At 36.2% G+C, this 22,127-nt stretch overlaps 2 protein-coding genes across 5 annotated transcripts; both read left to right on the top strand.

The window, feature by feature from the left end:
- Positions 1-59: 59 nt before the first annotated feature.
- LOC110461532 (alpha-ketoglutarate-dependent dioxygenase alkB homolog 7, mitochondrial-like) lies at positions 60-4,561 on the top strand. The gene is made up of 4 exons (XM_021515033.1): positions 60-570; positions 1,691-1,864; positions 2,402-2,526; positions 4,397-4,561. The coding sequence occupies exons 1-4, from the start codon at positions 139-141 to the stop codon at positions 4,515-4,517; spliced, it is 852 nt and encodes a 283-aa protein (XP_021370708.1). The 5' UTR covers positions 60-138; the 3' UTR covers positions 4,518-4,561.
- An 883-nt stretch (positions 4,562-5,444) lies between these two features.
- LOC110461558 (trimethylguanosine synthase-like) lies at positions 5,445-21,592 on the top strand. Of its 4 annotated transcripts, none has more exons than XM_021515073.1 (13): positions 5,468-5,535; positions 8,475-8,520; positions 8,885-8,973; positions 10,095-10,188; positions 10,451-10,594; positions 11,180-12,749; positions 12,938-13,046; positions 13,505-13,609; positions 14,207-14,769; positions 16,653-16,784; positions 19,058-19,274; positions 19,726-19,804; positions 20,728-21,592. In XM_021515073.1, the coding sequence occupies exons 2-13, from the start codon at positions 8,512-8,514 to the stop codon at positions 21,031-21,033; spliced, it is 3,417 nt and encodes a 1,138-aa protein (XP_021370748.1). In that variant the 5' UTR covers positions 5,468-5,535; positions 8,475-8,511; the 3' UTR covers positions 21,034-21,592. The 4 variants fall into 4 exon arrangements, with proteins under 4 accessions (XP_021370747.1, XP_021370748.1, XP_021370749.1 ...); XM_021515074.1 differs by having other exon boundaries at positions 8,475-8,572; XM_021515072.1 differs by lacking the exon at positions 8,475-8,520 and having other exon boundaries at positions 5,445-5,535.
- Positions 21,593-22,127: the final 535 nt, after the last annotated feature.

The following is a 22,127-nucleotide window of genomic DNA, read 5'->3' as shown; positions in this document are numbered from 1 at the left end:
AGCGTTTCCGTTTCCGGTTTTTAAATGCTGCAGTCGGAATCAATTGAAAGTTTGTTTTCAGGGTAAGCAATTCAAACACTTAGCTCAGCAAGATTTCAATGGTCAAAACGAAAGAAGACTTAGGGAGCTAATATAAGTATGTGGTGTCGATCATCTGCATTTATGATGTCTTTACGAAAGTTAAAGATAACGCGACTAAAAACAATGTGCATGTCTCTATCATCAGAAAATGGGCTTCCAATAAAATGCCTGTCATCGAGGGACATTCTTGGATCCCGTCAACACTCATGTTCTTGTTTGGCCTTGACTAGTTCACATGCCATGTCTAATTCACTGTTGGTAAATAACAGCAATAATTACTGTACCGCTAGTGAGAGTATTTTGAACAAAGATATTCTTGGTGACATAAATTCGTTCATGACTACAAGCGATTCACAAACTGCAAACGAACTTGGGCCAGTCATGCTTGTGTACCAAAACTTCATATCGCCAGAAGAAGAAGAACAGTTATTTAACGAAATTGAGCCATACATGAAACGACTTCGATATGAATATGATCATTGGGATGGCGTAAGTATTACGGAGAATGAACAAATTAATTCACAAACATAACACACGGATGGCTCACAGGGCAACGTTACAATCACACATGTGTTGTACTGATATGGGTCACAACACACAAACAATTAAACATAATTTATGTTTATGTGTGTTGTGACCCATATCAGTATAGCATATGTGTGATTGTAACATGGCGCTGTGGATGGCTAGAGCTGTACTATAGGTATTATTAAACATTTTCTTCAGATCAGTAAGTATATGGATTGCATAGAATACAAACAAATGTACATGTATGTATGCAGAAGTTCTAAAGGCAAAACCAGAAAGTGTTATGCATGATGTTTCAATGATTCATACCTATATCAGACAAAGGACCAGTGATTGAAGTGTCTAAGATGTAAAATATGTGTAAGTTGGCAAAAATCAAATCCCTGTTGTTCTACTGTAAGTGTTGTGTTGCATGTATGAAAAGATGACAAGGAATAAGACTCAAAACTGTAGATTCCATTTATCAATGCATATAAACAAACACCACTGTAGAGATCAGAATAAGGAAAACCTACAATCATGGCAGAATAAATTTATTATATAATTATTCTAATTCCTGAACATTTAATAAAGATTGTAACGTAAGAAAAGGTATAATTAGTAATTCCTGTAGGAACTCTATCTAAATCAGAGATTTATAATGATAGAAACTCTATCGTTATAAATCTCTGATTTACATAGAGTTCCTACGGGAATTAATAATTATACCTTTTCTTAAATTACAATCTTTATTAAATGTTTTATACTAATGAGGCAAAAAACCCAATATATTTCATACTACATGTTGTATAAGCAAACTACACAATGACCAAACAAATTAAAAGAAAAGGTCAGTGGTGGAAAATTTCTCCATTTAACAAATAAGGATAGTGGTGATTATATGATTGTTCCTTATTAAAAATCATGCAAAGATTGATATAAGTTAATTGAATATATTCTTCCTTATTGATTGAATACATTTAGACTAATAGCAGTAAAACAACATACAACTTCAAAAACATGGTAAAGTAAAGGAATTTAAGAATTGTAATTCTGAACATGTATAACAATCAGTTTACACATTATCTTTGAAACTTTACAGGCTATCCATGGGTATAGAGAAACAGAGAGGAGAAAATGGACTAAGAGCAATGATGCTGTTTTGAAGAGAGTAGGGGACTTGGCCTTTCCCTCTGGTGTACAGCCCTTGGCACATGTCCACATCCTGGATCTGAACAAAGACGGGCACATAAAACCTCACATAGATGCTGTTAGGGTATAATTCCTTCTATTATCTTAGTTAATTTCTGGTCTGTGTAATTATGTGTATGTTTTAAATTTACTTCACAGATTCCTTATTTCTGTTTCTATTAGGAAAGCTCTAATCATTTATCTCTAATATTTAAATCATGTGGATGTGAACGTGATGTTTTTTTGATGTACTTTATGTTGAAAATTCTTGAGAATGTTGAATAAACAAGAACAAAAATGTTTTTGTGAATTTCATGACCCCAAGGTCATCCTCTTCTCCCTGTGGAGAGCCTAAAGCTTTACTACTGTGTGTTTTATAAGTTGTACTTTTGGGTATATTGGGTTTATTTTTGCATTGGAATTATTAAGATAGGATGGCAGTTGGATGGGTTTAAACTTAAAAACCTGCCATGTCCCTGTAAAAAAAAAAACAGGTGAGCAATACAAGTCCTTCTGGGCCTCTTGTTATGAATATTTATTTAGGAGTTGTCTACCTTCCTACTGTTAAAATAACTTATAGGAAAAAAGGAAATATCAAGTTTTTATCATGGTTATTTTACAGTTCTGTGGCAGTACAATAGCAGGACTGTGTCTGCTTTCACCCTGTGTGATGCGACTTGTACATGATAAAGACAAACAGCGTTGGGCCGATGTTCTACTTGAAAGACGATCCCTCTACATTATGAAGTAAGACAATAACACCAATACACATACACGGTGTAGTATTGTAGTACTGCAAATGTTCTGATGGAGAAATAGCAATGCCAGTATTACAACTAAATGAATTATTTGGTCCTTTTAGGACTTAGGGAGCTATTACAGCCCTAGAAATACTTACATATGTAACAGGAGGGAGGGAGCTATTACAGCCCTAGAAATAATTACATATGAAACAGGAGAGAGGGAGCTATTACAGCCCTTGAAATAATTACATATGTAACAGAAGAGAGGGAGCTATTACAGCCCTAGAAAAACTTACATATGTAACAGGAGAAAGGGAGCTATTACAGCCCTAGAAAAACTTACATATGTAACAGGAGAAAGGGAGCTATTACAGCCCTAGACATACTTACATATGTAACAGGAGGGAGGGAGCTATTACAGCCCTAGAAAAACTTACATATGTAACAGGAGAAAGGGAGCTATTACAGCCCTAGAAAAACTTACATATGTAACAGGAGAAAGGGAGCTATTACAGCCCTAGAAATAATTACATATGAAACAGGAGAGAGGGAGCTATTACAGCCCTTGAAATAATTACATATGTAACAGAAGAGAGGGAGCTATTACAGCCCTAGAAATAATTACATATGTAACAGGAGAGAGGGGGCTATTACATCCCTAGAAATAATTACATATGTAACAGGAGAGAGGGAGCTATTACATCCCTAGAAATAATTACATATGTAACAGGAGAGAGGGGGCTATTACATCCCTAGAAATAATTACATATGTAACAGGAAAGGAAAAATGCATGGCCAGACCAGGATTCAAACCTGGGACCCTCCAAACTCTACCAAATAAGCTACCTTGTCACTGGTGGACGACACAGTCTAGTTCTGCTACACATAAATAATGGAGCCTCTGTGTTAATTAACAGCCTTCTAACTAAACTGAAGTGTCCAAGGACTGGTATGATATGTATATTTATATAAACTGTTACTTAAAGACTACATGTACTTAATAAGTTACTTCCCTTTAGTTAATTAACAACAACTAAATTGAAATATCCAAGCACTGGCATCATGTGTAAATAAGAAAGTACTAATTTTAACTATTTTCCTTTACCATAATCCTACCTATTGGTTTTATTGTGTTATTTATTGAAGGATGGTTCTGAATTACTGATTGTTTTGGTATTAAATGTATTAAGTATTATTTACAAGCATTTCTTTGTTGTAATACATTAAAAACTGATATATTTCATAGGAAGTAAAAACCATACAATATTATGAAGCAGTCTCATTATGTTTTGAAATGCCTAAAAATCCTATATCAAAAAGCTAATCAGTGGCACATGCTTCCTTTGTCTAATACATGACATACAACGTCGGTTCTTAATGTTTACCTTGCCTCAATTTGTACAGTCAGTAAATACCAACAACAATCATGCTGTTTACCTTTTTCAGTAATCAAATAAGTTGAACAAATAGAACAACATTTTATATCAGTTTCACTTTTTTTTAAATGCAGTCATATTTAATGGTTCCAAACTAATTCTGAAGATATTTTAAATCACTTAACTTTAAGTATTTGTAGTCTACCATCCTTTTATCAATAATATTTCATAATATGTCTGGTATAGCATGGTGTAGGTTTTGATGCTAATACACTTTAAAATTGCCAGCTAAATTGATTCTTTGTAGACGTATCTAACAACAGAGAATATGTTCAAAATGTTATCCAAAGCAAGATAAAGTAAAGGGAGGTAACTTGGTAGTGTGTATTATTGAGTAGGCTGTATTTGAGGACTGAATTACAATATTGGGTTTGTTTCTTTCTGTTTTACAATGCAAATTCTACACAACAGTACATGAAATTATTGGTTTTTTTCCAGAGATACTGCAAGATATAACTACACACATGAAGTACTGTCCAATGAGAAGTCTGTTTTTAATGGCCGCCCTGTCCCCAAGGAAAGACGGATATCCGTTATAATGCGCAATGAAGCTAGCTGATGAATGTTTTCTTGTGTTGAGTTTTTAAGAATAAACTATTGCTAAAAAAGTTTAAATATCGTCGTTTTCTTTACATAGATTCAGTACATTTGATTGTTGAAGGAAAATAATTATTATATACTGCTGATCAGGTGACAGTTTTTAGATACGTAAGTGTAAATCTTAATATACATTTCTTGTTATGGATAATTATAGTGCTATTTAAATCATGTGCTTAATTGTTACAGATATAGTTATCGATTGAAAAAAGATAACCTGGTACTTGCATCTTGTTTTATAGATAGTTTAATTGCTAAATCATGTTGCATGTTACTTATTATTTTTTTGTTATCAGGGTTGAACATCTTTGCAACAGACAGGGGCTTATGTAGACAGATGTCACTTGTTAGTTATAGTGATTCATCATTATGTTACTTGTTAGTTATAGTGCTTTATCATGATGATATAATTTTCTTGTTATAGATATACAATGTAGCCCTAAATCTTGATTCATGTTACTTGTTGTAGATTAACATACATTACAGCTAGGCCTGTGATTTAAAATGCTAATTAAATTATGATACATTATTACTTGCTATAGGCAGAGATATGTAAAGCCAATACTATATATATGCCTCTGTTAAAGGTTATGTATTTTTTTCTGACTCCTCAATATCAGCAGTAGTTATAGGCACGGCCAAGTACACAAGTCATATAAACAAATATCATACTTATATGTTATTAGATCATCAAATTCCATAAAAAATGGGACTAGATGCAAGTGTCGAATTAAGTTTATCTTCCATGAAAAATATACATATTATTTGATGAAATTTTAATTTGCATAATTTCCCTGTTTTAAATAGTCTCCAATAACCCACCGGTGCCTCTCAATCCAATAACGGATTTCTCCCAGATTTGGAACTCTTTTGTTACGAAGGTAAACAATGCTAAAATCGTTTTCATTCGTCGGCTCGCACATGTGTGTTTACATGTGGAACAAAGTCTTATGTCCCCAGAAATCATTGATACTTTTGAGGTAACGATCAATACTATTGATAATGTGAAAAGGAAAAGCCTAAAGAGCATGTCTTTTTTCTTTCCTTTGACAGTTATCAATTTAGAATTGTATATCATAGGATTAGTTTGGGGCTGTTCCGCAGTGTTCGTTTATGTGGAACAACCTGTTTGACCGTTTATAAATGTAACAATTTCGAGTATAAATCCTGGCGGACCTTTTTTATGAAAATGTTTATGCAGGCCGGCCGGCGCCTTTCAAAGCTTTGTCAAAGCTCACCTGAAAACAGCATCAGATTATTAGGTCCGACCTTATTTAATAAACGGACAACTGAGGTCTGACCGATTTGACCGTTTTAACGAAAACGGCCCTGGTTTGTATATTGAACATGAATAGCGCTGCCATCGGGGATCGAAGGAGTGATCCCAGTCTCCAAGTCAGCTTTTCCGATTGAACTAAAATAAAATTTCCTCTGGTGCGAAGCTAGAAGGGGACCTTAATCCTATGTACAATCACGAAATAAGTTGGTGGTACAATTAAAACCAGTCACACTAGTGATCAAGGCCGAGTTTCCTCTAGACACCAGACTTAGACATTTGGACAGATACAGTAGCTGTATCTGGCTAACTAGTGATCCTGGACAGCAGCCACTGTACCTCAAGGTTCTTGTTTAGGCCTCATCATATCCCTCATATAAATCAGTGACCTATATATATAGCTATCATAATACATCAAACACAACAGCCTTAGAATCTTCGCAGATAAAACTATAACTTACCATGGATTATATTAGATCTAAGTCTGAACATACTAAACAACAAAAAACAGAAGACACAATCAAATAACACCAGGACATGCAGCAGGAAAATGAGAGGAAGACTGGATCATGCACTTTCATCCTGACAAGTGTAACATCATCAAACAACCACACCAAAATAAAAAGCAATTACAAACTTGACCACAAAAAGAAGTCTCCTGTAAATACTTCAGATTAACACTACAGAGCAATTTTAATGTGGACACTCGCATCAACAACATCACCGCCAACTCAAACAAATCACAAGGATTCCTAAAACACAACCACAAAATACACTCACAACATATAAATATGGTATCCACACACCAGATACATGTTGAGAAAAGCAAATGCAGAACAGCAAGATACGTACATATCAAATACCATAGACAAGTACAACCTAAGTCCGACATGATGGATTCTCTAGGCTGAACCTCACTAAAACAAACAGACTACAAACCAAACTTGTAACATTCTACAAAATTATACACTACCGTGTTGTAAAAGACCATCCTCATACTAACAGACCCAAGAATATGACATGCTCACCCCTACACCTAGAGACACATTTCTGCTCCTACACCTAGAGACACATTTCTGCTCCTACACCTAGAGACACATTTCTGCCCCTACACCTAGAGACACATTTCTGCTTCCAAAGACACAAATAAATACTCATTTTTCCAGACCTCATCACGCAATGCAACGTCTGACAGGTGCAGCAGTACATTCTAAAATGCACAATGTTAACAGACTTTAAGGCCGCTGTCCCCTACACAGTCCTTGGAGTCCTCACTTCTGCATTATAAACACATCTACAGTTTTTACCCCCTTTCATCTTAACTACTACTATAAAAGTAATAAAAAAATGATCATTGTACATTTCTTTCATGCAATGCAGTCCACAAAACAGTTTTCTCCCCAGAATGTTTTGAAAGAAGCATGGTATTTCAATATTTCTGTTACAGCAGCACGCTATGTAAAATCAAAGCAGCATGGTAACTTTAGATTTATTATGAATTTATGGCAGAGAAGATCTAGGATATCGGCATGGCAAGAAATTACAGGAGCATGGTGCCATGCTGCAAAAACAGCATGGGGAGAACACTGCACCAAAAATATGCATATTGGCATAATCACCAAGACTAATGGTGCCCGTAACCCATAAAAAGAGAAGACTGCTATACCCTTTCTTTAAATTTTTTGGTTCTCAAACACAACAACAACCCAAACAACACAGTTTTTTACTACCCATCATTACAGGGAGGGGACCACATACACCACTTGTAACAGGAAAGAGAGTAGTGTGCTTCTACTGGGAATAAGCAACCCTGTAATTTGGTCTTTACAGAAATAAATGTGGAAGGCCAATTGAAACACAACATAGATTGTGCTGTCATAATACTGTAGGTACCCAGGCTAGGTCACTAGTTTTGCCTGTTTCTTTTTGAGACTGATCAGATAAACAAAATGGCGAACAGGCAGCCATCTTGGGTTTTGACAGTTAAGGATTGATATCTCTATTTTTGAGAAAGTACTCGAGGGATCTTTCTAAATTTACATAATTGTTTATTTCTGAGACTGATCTGATACAATGTTTATAAAATGTCCGACAGATGGCCATCTTTGATTTTAATAGTAAAGGATTGTTATCGCTATTTCTCAGGAAGTACTGGAGGGAACTTTCTTAAATTTGATATGTAGGTAACCATTGGTATGTAGTTGTGCATGAGTACATTTGAGACTAATCGGACAACAAAATGGCCGACAGACTGCCATCTTGGATTTTGACAGTATAGGTTTGCTATTGCTATTTCTCAAATAGAACTGGACAGATTTTTCTCAATTTTCATATTAATATTCATCTTAGTTCTTAATTGTGCATGTTTAATTTGAGAGTGATCATAAAAACAAGATGTCTGCAGGGTGTCATCTTGGATTTTGTCTTTTTATGAATATTATCACTATTTCCCAGGAAGTAATTAACAGATCTTTGTCATATTGCAATGATTGTTCTACATTTATTTATTTTCACATTAAGTACTGTACTAGTAAATATGTGAAACAATTAACTTATTTCAAGGTTGTCTTTTAAACACAGCAGTATAAAGTTTAGAACAAACTTACCTCAAGGTGCATTTACTGTTTACATGACTTGAAACAGATTAGAGAAAAGAAAAGATTGAACTGGCGAAGAAGTAATGAAGATGGTAGGATGTTGGGCGCCAAGATGCGTCTTAAAACTTACTCTTAATAACAAATGTAAATAAAAACAGTGAAAATTAATTTTGGTTAATGGAATTGTAAGTGCATGATGTCTGTAACACCTTTGATTTTACTGTAGTGTACAAAGTATAAAATACACTTTTACTATATAAAGTATGAAATTACAAGTTTCACTGTACAAAGACTAAAGAACAACTTTTACTATACATGGTGTGAAAAAAACCCTTCACTGGACAAAGTATAAAAAACCTGAAGCAAACTGTTGACCTAGGCACTGTATGATTTCTATGATTATGTTTGTAAAATGGAATTATTTTTGTATTTAGCCAAGTTTGTGATTTATTACAGATGTGCCACAGGTGGAGACACCTGGCCGAGGTTCAACTGACTTTGGACAGCTGTGATGTCAGATGTCACTGTACCAGGGCTTTCATACGGTGAGATTTATGATTGAAAATAGAAAATCACCCTTACAGTGCAAATATTTTTCCTAATTATTGTAATGAGGTAAAAGGTCAACTGTAAGTGCTAGTCGGGGGTCAAATGTCAACATGGGTTAAAAGTACTTCAACAATCTTTTCAAGTTCCATCAGGTTCAGGGTCATGATATTTGGCCAATAAGTACCTGGGAAGGAGTGCTATACATTTCCTCATCAAAATGACCTTGACCTACGTTCAAGTTCACAGGGGTCAAATATGTTTAAAACAATTCAAACAACAATATCTTAAAAGCCATTTCGACTAGAGTCATGATACTTGGGTATGTTAGGTAGACCAGTTGTGTGAATGGTTTTCTTTATTACAGTAATGAGGTCAAAGGTCAACTTTAAGTGCTAGCGGAGCCAAAGGTCAACGTGGGTTTAAAAGTTTAAAATTCTAATTTCAAAATTTAAACAACAATATCTTGAGAACCATTTAAGAGATGTTAAAATGTCTTGTGTTCTAGTTACCAAATTTGGTACGAAGTTACCTATATGTCAGTTTCATGTAACAGACGAAACAGGTGAGCGATACAGGCCCTCTTGGCCTTTTTGTTTTTAATCAGAGGCCAAGATAGATCACAAAAACTCTGAAACTTTCCTGGATTTAAAAAAGATTTGTAGGAGAACTACCATGTTTTACAGTGTTAGACTTGTGCACTTTGGGATTCAACCAAACATTTTAATAGATTGAAACTATAAGAATTTTATTGTTTATTGAACAAACTTAGGTGTCCAACAAATCATGTGCATGTATTTTGTAATACATGTATACATAAATGAGGATTTCAATCGGAATCTGGACAATTTTAGAACCTATCTTTCTCTGTCTGTCTTTTCTCTTATTAAGTGAGATATGTGTGACGTATGATAGTGTGATTTTTGTGTCATACGTACATGTATGTGTGTGTTCCTGTGAACGGTGGATGTTTGTGGAAATTGATGTCCATATATAATTATTATTTTATGTATTTATGTGTTCCATATGCATGTGAGGAGAATTAATGTCTGTTTGTAATCCTCGCAAAATCAAATAAAGAATTATATCAATGAGGATTTGATGTTTTCTACATTTCCAGTGATGGTGAACTTGTTAAGCAGGGCATGGTATCTTGGCCTCGAGAGAGTGACACTTCCAGTACTGAAACAGATGAGGAAAGCACAGATAGACAGGTATTATAGACTGATTTCTTGGGACAAAATAAAACTTGGTATTTTATTGGTGTTTCACTAAAAATTAACTAGAAAATGCTTGTGTCATGCTGGTTAGCTTTGGCCATTACTGTTTTAATGTATTGTTGTTTTTGACATAAAATATGGGAAAAATAATGTAGTCTTCTTTATTTGTAGCTATATAATTCAACAGAAGATCCTTTTGTTGTTCTAAATTCTAGATTGAACATACTGTTAATTTTCTGTTTTGCTGGCCACATAGAGTGGAGCAGGGGAAGAGGAAGATGGTGGAGAGAAAGAAGTAGTTAGTGGTGGAGAGGAAGAAGAGAAACAAGAGGACCAGCTAATGAAAATGATGGGCCTCCCAGTATCATTTGGCAATGGAACTACACCAGTCACTGGAAAGGTGATTCATAATATTTAATTTTCACACTTTGGCTAGTATTAATACCCGCGAATTCTAAACACCAGGGAAATTATCGAAAATGTTAACCACTTTTACGGACCTTATCACAACATGTTGAAAATACTTATAACCCAACGCTGTTATGTAAGCTTAAATAAACTCAAATCAGATTATCACTGGACAACTGGGTAGTCCATGTAAAAACAACACTTACATATAAGTGGCCACAACATATTTATGTGTACACAGTAGGTGATTAATTGATTACAATTTACTTCGAAAAAGGTATTTTGAGGTTTATCCCTTAAATGATGATACTCAAAATTCTTTGCACAACACATGGGATTTAGGTGCACAGCGAAATTTGAACCTCACAAATATATGTACTGAATACGAAACCGCGAAATATCGACCCCGCAAATTTAAAGCGCTATACAGTATCTGGATGTTAAATGGTATTTTTGTGGGAACCTTTTTGAAAATTGTGTCCTTTGTAACCATAGAGTACTCGCAATGTGGGTCGTATAATCGGGTTGAAGAGTTAAAATCATGATGGATCTAAAATATATGATTCTTTGATTTTAGACAAAGAAAAAGAAATCCCATGGACACAAGAAGAAGAAGAAAAAGAAGAGAAAAAATCAAATGAAGGAAGAAGAAGCTGGTGAGGTAATGGTAGACCTCCCTCAGCTAGCCCCAGAAAGTCTACTGGAATTCCGTCAGCTGGACCTGGACGGTGCCTGGCAGGGCTACTGGGGACAGTATGGTGAATACTTAGTCTGGCAGGGCTGGGTCAGCAAATACCCAGAACAGATAGATTTCGGAGTCTGCCAAGGAGTACCTCACACCACAGAGGTTGAAATCAACACAGAGGAGGGTTCAGGGGTCAGCAACATAGCAGAGGGATCAGGGGTCAGCAACTTAGCAGAGGGTTCAGGGGTCAGCAACTTAGCAGAGGTTTCAGGAGTCAGCAACTTAGCAGAGGGTTCAGGGGTCAGCAATTTAGATGAGAGTTCAGAGATGAACAAATCAGAGGTTAGCAAGACAGAGGAAAGTTCAGAGGTCAAAAAATCAACAGACAATTCAGAGGTTAAATACAAAATGAAGGATTTAAAGATCAACAGCACTATAGAGGAAACAAAGACTCTAACCATAGTTGGCAAGGAGGTCAGCCCAAGTCCAAATCAAGTCCGAAAGTCAGAGGATAACACAAAACAAGATTTAGAGGTCAATACAGTTGAATGTGCTGAAAATGATTATCTGTTTGACAGTAATAAGACACAATGCATAGGAACACAAAACGTCGATCAAATAAATAATGAGGAGACGACACCTGTTAGTACCTCTAATGTTAGTAATGACAGCTGCAAGTATGAGAAGTTACCTTTAAACCAGTTTAAAACGTCTTTCAATCAAGCCATAGAATCTACTCTGAAAGGTCGTGTTGAAGGTCAGCTTCAACCCAACTCTCTGTCACACCAGCAAGATGAAGTTTCTGATGCTGAGGAAGATAATATGTCCAATGAAAGGACAGAGATTGTACACATGATGCATTCTTATGCCTCTGGTCCGAGTGGTCAGTTTGTGGCAAGTGGTCAGTGTGAAGATGACAACATGGACAATGAGGAAGATTACGAAGTGGAATGGCAGGAAATGTGGAATGACCACTACACAGAAACTTACTGGTACTACTTCAACCAGTTCTCAACAGAGTTTGATCGCCTCAGTCTCAACAACAGCATCCAAGTTCACACCACAGGGGTGAATGTTGACACTGATGTAACCCAATGTGACAATAACCTTAGCAACAGTACTCAGGGCGCTAATATCCATAGTGATAATCTTGTGAACAATCGTCAGGGTGACAATAGTTGTAGTGAAGGTATCCATGATACAATTAAAATCCTTGGCAACAGTTGTCATGGTGATAACATCACTACTGATGCAAATAGTGAAGTAGTGCATGTTGGTAGTGAGCAGGACAGTATGCAGTGCATGCCTTTACAATCTACCTATGATAAGAATGAATCTGAGGACAATGGAGATTGTTTTATTATAGATAGGGAGAACAGGGATGAGGAGGAGTTGGTGGATGGTGGAGGGGCTGGCAGGAGGAAAAAGAACAAGTCAAGCTCTGCTAGTCAGAACACCACAAGTAAGTATGTAGTCTGTTTAAAATTCACAGGTTAGGTTAATGTCAGTTGTATTTTCTTCATGTTTGGAAAACATCCATCTCATTTTAGGAACAAATTATTTTTGTTCAATGCTTTTAACACTTTTTATAAATCATTGTGTTAAGATACAAAACAAGTCCTGAATCAGGAAAAAAATATGTATTTTCAGAGTCAAGCACCCCCAACAGAGCAAGTGGTCAAGCATCAAAAGGTCAGGCATGTGGCTGTGGGGGCGGGGATGAACCTCCAGATAATCGGCCGGTGTACATATCCAGCAGGTCAGTAACCTTTGAAGAAAATGTTAAGTATCCATATTTATTCACAATGACGAAAAGAAAAGTTAAAGAGATACTAATGTAAGAGATAAACATCTGTATTGTAGTCATGTGTGACAAGTTTGATTGCTATCCCTTTTCCCTAACTTTCTGTTTCCTGTTAAGCCATTTTGACATTATCTTTCTATGTGACTGTTGCTTTGAAGCTATATGACCTTTGACCTTTGATTTGTAAAAAAAAAAAGGGGCCACTTGACCTTTGTTGGTTAGCCATATAACCTTTGTTCACTCAAATGACTTTTGTTTGTAGCCGTATGACCTTGTTTGTAGCTGTATGACCTTGTTTTTAGCAAATTGACCTTTGGTATGTAGCCATATTGCCTTTGCTTAGCAGTATATTACATTTGTTTTATTAGCAGTATGACCCTATTGTTATTTAGCAATTTGACCTTTTTATGTAGCCATGAGATGGATGAGGATGTACACACTGATGAAGATAGTTCAGTGCAGGACCAACTCAGACATATGGGTTTTTCACTGATGGAGGAGACTGAAATGTCAGAAACGTATGTATATATGAGAACTCCGGTTGATTGAACAGATCAGAAACTACTGCTTAAGCATTTATGTTCATGGAAACCACAAGGTCTTTGATGATAATTACCAAGTTAACAGAAACACATGCTCTTTGTCTCTTAGATAAGTTACCCTGGTCATCATCTATAATTTGGATTTTCATCTCAAGATTTTCTGAAATAGTTTCCAGTTAATATCTTAGTGTTGGTTTTTGTCAAGTTGTATTGGACATTGTTGTCCAGTCAAGAAAATAATTTCGTCAATAAATTGGTTTGGAGAAATAGTATTAAATGTATTAAATCTAAATATTAAATGTCAGCAGTTCCTTAATTTTGATTGGTGGGTTGAAGACAAACCGTAATATGAATGTACCAAACTAATTGCATGGGATCTAATTGTTAGGTCAATGTTTGAGAGCTCTGAGGACTGTGATCATAAACAGCTTTAATTAGTACGTTTATGGGCTCTTCACTGCATTTCATACATTTTGTCAAAGTGACAATGTTTGCAAATAGTATAAGTATTTTTGTATAATGTGTTTTCAGTTGTGATAGTATAGCATTTCATTTCTTACAAATATATTTCAGGGTAGCAAAAAAGCCACGGATCAGAGAAGGACGTGTGTCTTATAAGGATAAATACAGGAAGTCAGACCTGAACTTGGGTAAAAAGCCTGTCCATATGAGATTTGACAGTGAAGGACGTGAGCTAAAACTATCCAAAAGTAAAAAACTGAACAAGGTAAAGACATTTTTAGATAAAACTAGTCAAAGTGGTTTGTTGACTGAAGCAGAGGAAAAGGATACTCCAACAACCAATGAAGATAAAGAGTTTCATTTTGCTGCAGATTTTGCAGCAGCAAATGGAATAGAAGATATTGATTGGTCAGATGTATCGGTTTCCTCAGATGATGACAGTGAACAAAATAACAAGGATTCTCCCAAGTTGGAGACATCTGCTGACAGTACCAATTTTCCAGACCAGACAAAATCTGTGGTTAGTGTCACAAAGGGGAGGAAAAGACAGAAAAAGAAGAAGAAACAACCTCCCATACCTGAGGAGATAGCCTCTGACCTGGAACTGAGGAAGTATTGGGCACAGCGCTACCGACTGTTTACACGCTTTGACGAAGGCATCAAGTTAGATAGAGGTATATTTTAAGTCAAATCATGAATTCAGAAAAAAAAGATCCTGTCATAATTTTCAAGTTTCTTTTAATCTCAAGGCAGTATTTTCAATGTAGAGCCAGATATTTTATCATGAACACCAAAGTCTGTAAACAAGTTTTCTGGTTTATTACCGCACCAGGCTCGAAAGCAAACTTCGCTTATGCCTTGAGGCTGGGGCATCTGCCTTCCTACATTGTCCATAAACTTTGCTTTTACGAACTAGAATGACTGAAGGGATAAAAGTTTAGATGAATCATTCCTGGGCCAAGGTGAGTGAACGTTGCACAAAGAAAAGGATGTGCCCCTCACTCCGCCCCATCCCCAACTCCAGCTGCTACAAAAGGGGAAATAGGGGTAAATATTTAAACTATTAGTCATGTGAAATACTTTGGACCGAAAATTGAATGGACTACCACTGAATGAAGGGAATTCATTGTTGTAAAAGTGAAGGGTAAGGCTCTTCTTTGGAGCAAAGGGATGGAGCTTATTATGGTAAATAGGACAAACTAATTTGATTTCTACTTCAGGTCTAAAAGGCATAATCCAAGATGTCTGTCCTGGCCTTTGATTGGTTATTCTGCTTCTTTGTTGAACGTTTTCTACTTCATTTTAATCAGGCTAATTTTGACAAAATTACAAAAATGTTACTCTCATGGATCTGACAAAGTGGATTGTGTACACCTGTTGAGGACTCACTTAATATCTTGAGTAATTATTGACTGATTAATTTCAAACTCCATGAAAGCTCTCACAGATTTGATAACCACTATTATTATTATAAATTGTTTGAGTTGTGGCCCTTGATGGAAACACAGTGTCCACTCAGTATTGAGAGTAATTATCAACAGATTAACTCAGACTGTATTGGTAACTGTATCAAGGTAATTACAGTGAAAGCTTGGACAAGTTCCATAAACATTAATTATTGTGAGGCTAAGAATTTTGAAATTTTGGTCCTTTATAGATTTGGATGTGAAGTATCCTTTCAGTATCTAAAGTTATTATTTGCTGATAAACTGCAGATTTCAAAAGAAAATCAATTTAATATGAATGATCGGCCTAGTTTGATAACACTTTTCTCCCAATTAAAGATGGCTCTTTTCACCACCTACCCGGCCAATGGTAACCACATTGGATCTTGAGTCATGTGCATGGTTCTCAACAGTTGCTGCTAGTTTTCTTGATGATCTGATGTTCAAAATGGCTGCTTTGTTCTCCAATTCTTTTTGAAAAACTTGAACCAGTCTTTGTACAAATTGTTTGAGTAAATAGGTAATCAGAGATGAGCACTGTAAACCATTAAGCGAAATCTTTTCATTTCTTGTTAATATCAAAGAGCCAAAGAAACAGATAAGCAATGCAGACCAATCAGCCTCTTGTTATCAGATGTGTTATAGAATGATCAACAGACAAATTTCCTATAATACATTTATGTACATGACCAGAAAGTCCAGGCAAAATTGCCAGCATGATGCCAATGAATGACTTCATGTTGTTGTTTGTGAAATCGCAATACATAGTATTCTAAATATTGATGTGATGTATTTGTTACAGTAGTAAACAGTGACAGCTTGCAATCTGTGTAATGTTGTCAGAATCCAAAAGAATTAGGTTTCCGAAGTTTGACGTGGTGATACACTGTGGCATGAAGATATGCAATAGGGGTTTAAAAAGTTTCTAAGGTATAGGTCAAGGTCATTGTTACTAATAATAGACCTGGGGTGGTGTGGGGACTTTCAGTCGGGTGCTGACTGGGCCCTGGCTGACTTGTCAGTATTCTTGCTCTTATCTTGCTTCAGTTCACTTCAAAAAAGAGAATAAATGCATGAATGTATTTCAATTTTAAACTAATTGTGTTTTGTAGAGGGCTGGTTTTCAGTGACCCCAGAGAAGATTGCTGAGCACATCGCAGACAGGTGTCGTTGTGATGTCGTTGTGGATGCCTTCTGTGGTGTAGGAGGCAATGCCATCCAGTTTGCCTTTACCTGTGAGAGAGGTAAAATCTGTTATTATATACTTAACCTGTGAGAGAGGTAAAATCTGTTATTATATACTTTACCTGTGAGAGAGGTACTATCTGTTATCATATACTTTACCTGTGAGAGAGGTACAATCTGTTATTATATACTTTACCTGTGAGAGAGGTAAAATCTGTTATTATATACTTTACCTGTGAGAGAGGTAAAATCTGTTATTATAGACATTACCTGTGAGAGAGGTAAAATCTGTTATTATATACTTAACATGTGAGAGAGGTACACTCTGTTATCATATACTTTACCTGTGAGAGAGGTGCAATAACACAGGGGCATGGATCGCTTTACTTGTAATATTAAAAATAGGGGTCTCCTATACTAATAAATTATTAGTATAGGAGACCCCTATTTTTAAATATTACAAGTAAAGCGATCCATGCCCCTGTGTGCAATAACATATTAAACCTTACCTGTGAGAGAGGTACAATCTGTTATTATATACTTTACCTGTGAGAGAGGTACAATCTGTTATCATATACTTTACCTGTGAGAGAGGTACAATCTGTAATTATATAATTTACTTGTGAGAGATAAAATCAGTTCTTATATACTTTACCTGTGAGAAAGGTACAATCTGTTATTATATACTTTTCCTGTGAGAGAGGTACAATCTGTTATATACTTTACCTGTGAGAGAGGTACAATCTGTTATCATATGCTTTACCTGTGAGAGAGATACAATCTGTAATTATATACTTTACCTGTGAGAGAGGTACAATCTGTTATTATATACTTTACCAGTGAGAGAGATACAATCTGTAATTATATACTTTACCTGTGAGAGAGGTACAATCTGTGATTATATACCTTACCAGTGAGAGAGGTACTATCTGTTATCATATACTTTACCAGTGAGAGAGGTACAATCTGTAATTATATACTTTACCTGTGAGAGAGGTACAATCTGTTATTATAGACTTTACCAGTGAGAGAGGTACAATCTGTTATTATATACTTTACCTGTGAGAGAGGTACAATCTGTTATTATAGACTCTACCTTGGAGAAAGGTACAATCCGTAGTTGTAAATTTTGTCAGAGAGATGGATTTGTGACCCACACAGTGTTTTGATGTTATGATATATATGGAGGCACAGTAGTCTAGCGGTAGGACGATGGACTTATGACCATTGTGTTCCGGGTTTTAATCCCGTCATGGCACTTCGTTGTATCTTTGAAAAAGATACTTTACTCTGCTTGTTACAGTCTCCTCAGCTGTAAATGAGTACTATGTGGCTGGGCAGTGCTGGAATTATTGAATGCTAGCTGTGAGCGCCATAATGGCTGCACCGACTGTATGCTCCCAAGCGAGTTGAAAAAGATACTTGCTGGTTGCAAAGGCCCAATAACCACAGATAATAATCTGTGAACCGCTTTGAGACAACCTAGGTTGTGATAAAGCTATATATGAGAACCTCTAGAGATCTAGAGTCATGATATTTGGTCAGTAACTTGTGGCTTGGCATGTTAGAAAGTTTCTGACTTTGACCCATATTCTAGGTCACCGGTGTCAAATTTATAGAAATGCTTGAAAAACTTTATCTGAAGAACCAGAATGCCTTAAGTCATTATTTGGCAAGTAACTGAAATGCTAGGAATTATTATTAGTATTACAGGTGAGATACATTGATAGGCTTACCCCTAAAGTTGTGATCACACATAGATGATTAGTATTACATACACATGTAACAAGAGCAGAAAAATGTACGGCCAGACCGAGGTTTGAACCTAGGACCCTCCGAACTCTATAGATGGACGCTCTACCAATTGAGCTATCTGGTCGCCAACGATCGACCCAGTCCAGTTCCATTACATTCCACCCTCCTTTTTCTAAGTCTTCACCCCCAAAGACACAACTATTTACAACCCAGGTTTGGGTATCCCCTTGTCAAGCATACACCAAATGCTTGAAACAAGAGTTGGTCATGGGCACCATTGTAACAGGAGGGGAAAAATGCACAGCCAGACTGGGGTTTACCTTGGACCATCGAATTCTAGACGGACGGTCTACCAATTGAGCTATCTGGTTACCGACAAACGACCCAGTGCATTTCCGCTACACATAAAACACTGCATATAGTTAGAGGCTAGCTATGTCTTTAAATTAACAAACACAATTTCAATTGCAGAGAAGCACAGCTACATCTAGGTGCTTATTATTTAGTTAAATACATATTTTTTGATCAATTAATGTAGTTTCATAAAAGAATATACAAGTGTTTGCATTCTCCCTAGTGATTGCTGTTGACATTGACCCTGCCAAGGTCGAGTGTGCCCGACACAATGCGGCCGTGTATGGGGTAGAGGATAGAATTGAATTCATCACCAGTGACTTCCTCAAGGTGGCGCCACTACTCAAAGCGGACGTTGTGTTCCTCAGTCCTCCGTGGGGTGGGCCAGACTATCTCAACGCGGATGTGTTTGATCTGGAGAGCATGATGGAACTGAAAGCATATCCTTTACATATTAAACACAGTAATCCTCGTTATACTGCCACCATTTAAATGATGGCATTATAAAGGGGTTTGGCAATTGAGAGGAAAACATCAAATAAAAGGAGAAAACGGGATCCAAAGCTCATTTGGTATTGTGCCGGAGAGCTAAAATGTAGTAAACCAGTAATGCCAGGTTCGACCCCTAGCGAAGGTGTTGAGAAATATAATTAACTCTTTTACATGCATATTTCAAACACCTTATACATATATAATATGTTATCAATTTATTAAGCAATGAAACTGTATTAAAAATAGTTCCAGAAATATGTTTAGTATAGCCTTTGATAGCTATGAACTGACGTTTTATTTTTGAGATGCGTTATATCTGAAATTACCCTGCAGGATGTCAATATTTTCTGTTGTTGTGTTTCACTTTGATCGGTCATGACTTTTCCTTGACAGTTTTACTTCAGATATATTTGAGGCTTCTAAGAAGATAACAAATAACATTGCTTTTTTTGTTCCAAGGAATTCTGATTTTGAGCAGGTGAGTCGCAAAACAAGTTTGTAATTGAGCATTGGTTAAGTTGTTAATTTTACCAAGATAAAATTGGTTTCAATATACAATGAATACCAACGAAACTCTATATTTCAGTAAATGCTGTATTACTGGATATGATATGAATATATCAAAGTTTTAGTTTTACTTAATACACAAAAGTCTAGCTTGACAAAGAGACCAGTCGGTCTTGAAACGTTGCGACACGTTTGATAAATACTTTCTGTATAAAGTAAAACTCTTATAAAGGGGGAGAAGAGCCAACGCCGTTCCAATATTAGGTAGGATCCTTTTGTTGGGTGTTGGCTGGACTCTTGATACATTTATAACATATTTGCAAACTGATGAATCATATTGGAAATATGTTATGAATACATTAATATTATCCAAAGTTTGCAGAGGTAGGGCTTCAAATTTAACTTTCATGTCTAAATTGACACAATTATTAATATGAAAATAAAGTGCATGCTTAAAATTATCTAGCACTACACATTGAAGTATTTTCTGTCTCCTTTCTGAGGTTTTTCAACTCTGACACTTTATGAGGGGAGGAGGAGTAAAAAGTGGAAAGTGTAAAAGTGGAAATTCTCACGTGTAGAAATGTTTGTGTCGCCACTATTTAACATGTCTTTCCCCTCACTTCCTGCCTTGTCGTCCTCCGCCTCGTCCACTTTTAGTGTCATCTCTTGGTGACTTCATTTCGGAACAATGGATTTAGATCCAATTTTAGAAAAGGTCTTGTATGAGAATACCCGATATATTTCAATATTTGAAGGTCATGAACAAGGTCACAATTACTATTTATAGAAATTTGTGAAATGGTGACACTAACTTGAGATGGTACTAGGGCATTCCTCATGTCTTACAGGCATTTTCTAGTTTAATGAAACTTTGACTTTTATTGTTGTCAGCTGACAGCCTTGGCGGGACCGGGAGGTCACGTAGAAGTTGAACAGAATCTCCTCAACAACAAACTGAAAACCATCACTGCATACTACGGGGAATTGGTACTCGATACAGACTGGGGTCAGAGGTCGGGAGAAGATGGTGCCAAAGAACAGGATGAGACATGGGAAGAGGCCCAAGACAGGGACAAGATGTCTACCGAGGCAGAAGAAGGGAGTAAAGTGTTGGACCAAAATGATATCGGGAATAAAGAAGCAAACTCAGGACAAGATGGGTACACTATGATTACAGAATGTGAACAATTTGGATGATGTGCTGAAAAAATGTAATTTATTTTTACATTATTTTAAAGAAAAGTAAGGTGTGCATGCTGTCTTGAAAGATGTTATCTCAAATAGTGATTGATGACAACTGAATAGAGATAAAAACTGTTGTCTATTGGCAATTTTAAATCCACCCTGCGAATGTGAAAAAAACGCCTTGGATGTGGATAAGGAACTGTGGATCTAATAGTGATTAATGGTGCTACATGTTTTATCCAAGACCCAGGATAAACCTGGTAAAGGTTCACAGTAGCTGGCTCCTGTATACAATGTGTTCCATGTTGGACATGACAGTGTTAAATGTGGTTTCTTCAGATGAGAACTTGAATGAAATGGTGAGAACTTGCATGAGAATTAATAATTCAAGTAAAAATTTTGAGAACTTCATTGAGTACAATGCTTATTCCTCCACTCACAGATGTGATGTGTTTAACAAGGGAGGGACCTGACATGTTAATACAACAAATTGCTTCAGTAAACCAAATAAATGTGATTATAGAACAAAATCTTTTTAACCTGATAAATTAATGTATTAAATGAAAATGGTGAAGAAATAACTCTTATTTGGTGTTATTTTTGTGTTCTATATTGCTAAATAATTGAATTAAAAAATTCCGTAAGTACGAAAACGCATTAGCTACAAACATTTGCTGCTATAAATAAATTGATAGATTTTATTTATCCATTTTTAGCTCACCTGGCACGAAGTGCCAAGTGAGCTTATGCCGTGGTGCGGCGTCCGTCGTCCGTCCGGCGTCCGTCGTCAATATTTTACTTTAAACGACTTCTTCTTAATAACCGAAAGGCCTAGGGTGATGATATTTGGCCAGAAGTAAACTGGGATGAAGGGCTACCAAGTTTGTTCAAATAAATGACCTTCATGTATTTTCAAGGTCACAGGGGTCAAATATGTTAAAAACTTTAAACAACTTCTTCTCAATAACCAAAATGCACAGGGTGATGATATTGGGCCAGTAGCATGCTAAGATGAAGGGCTACAAAGTTTGTTCAAATGAATGACCTTCACCCATATTCAAGGTCACAGGGGTCAAATATGTTAAAAACTTTAAACAACTTCTTCT

This window comes from Mizuhopecten yessoensis, unplaced genomic scaffold, assembly GCF_002113885.1.
Source record: "Mizuhopecten yessoensis strain PY_sf001 unplaced genomic scaffold, ASM211388v2 scaffold10635, whole genome shotgun sequence".
NCBI classification, from domain to species: Eukaryota; Metazoa; Mollusca; class Bivalvia; order Pectinida; family Pectinidae; genus Mizuhopecten; species Mizuhopecten yessoensis.
This window is presented reverse-complemented; position numbering and strand designations above follow the sequence as displayed.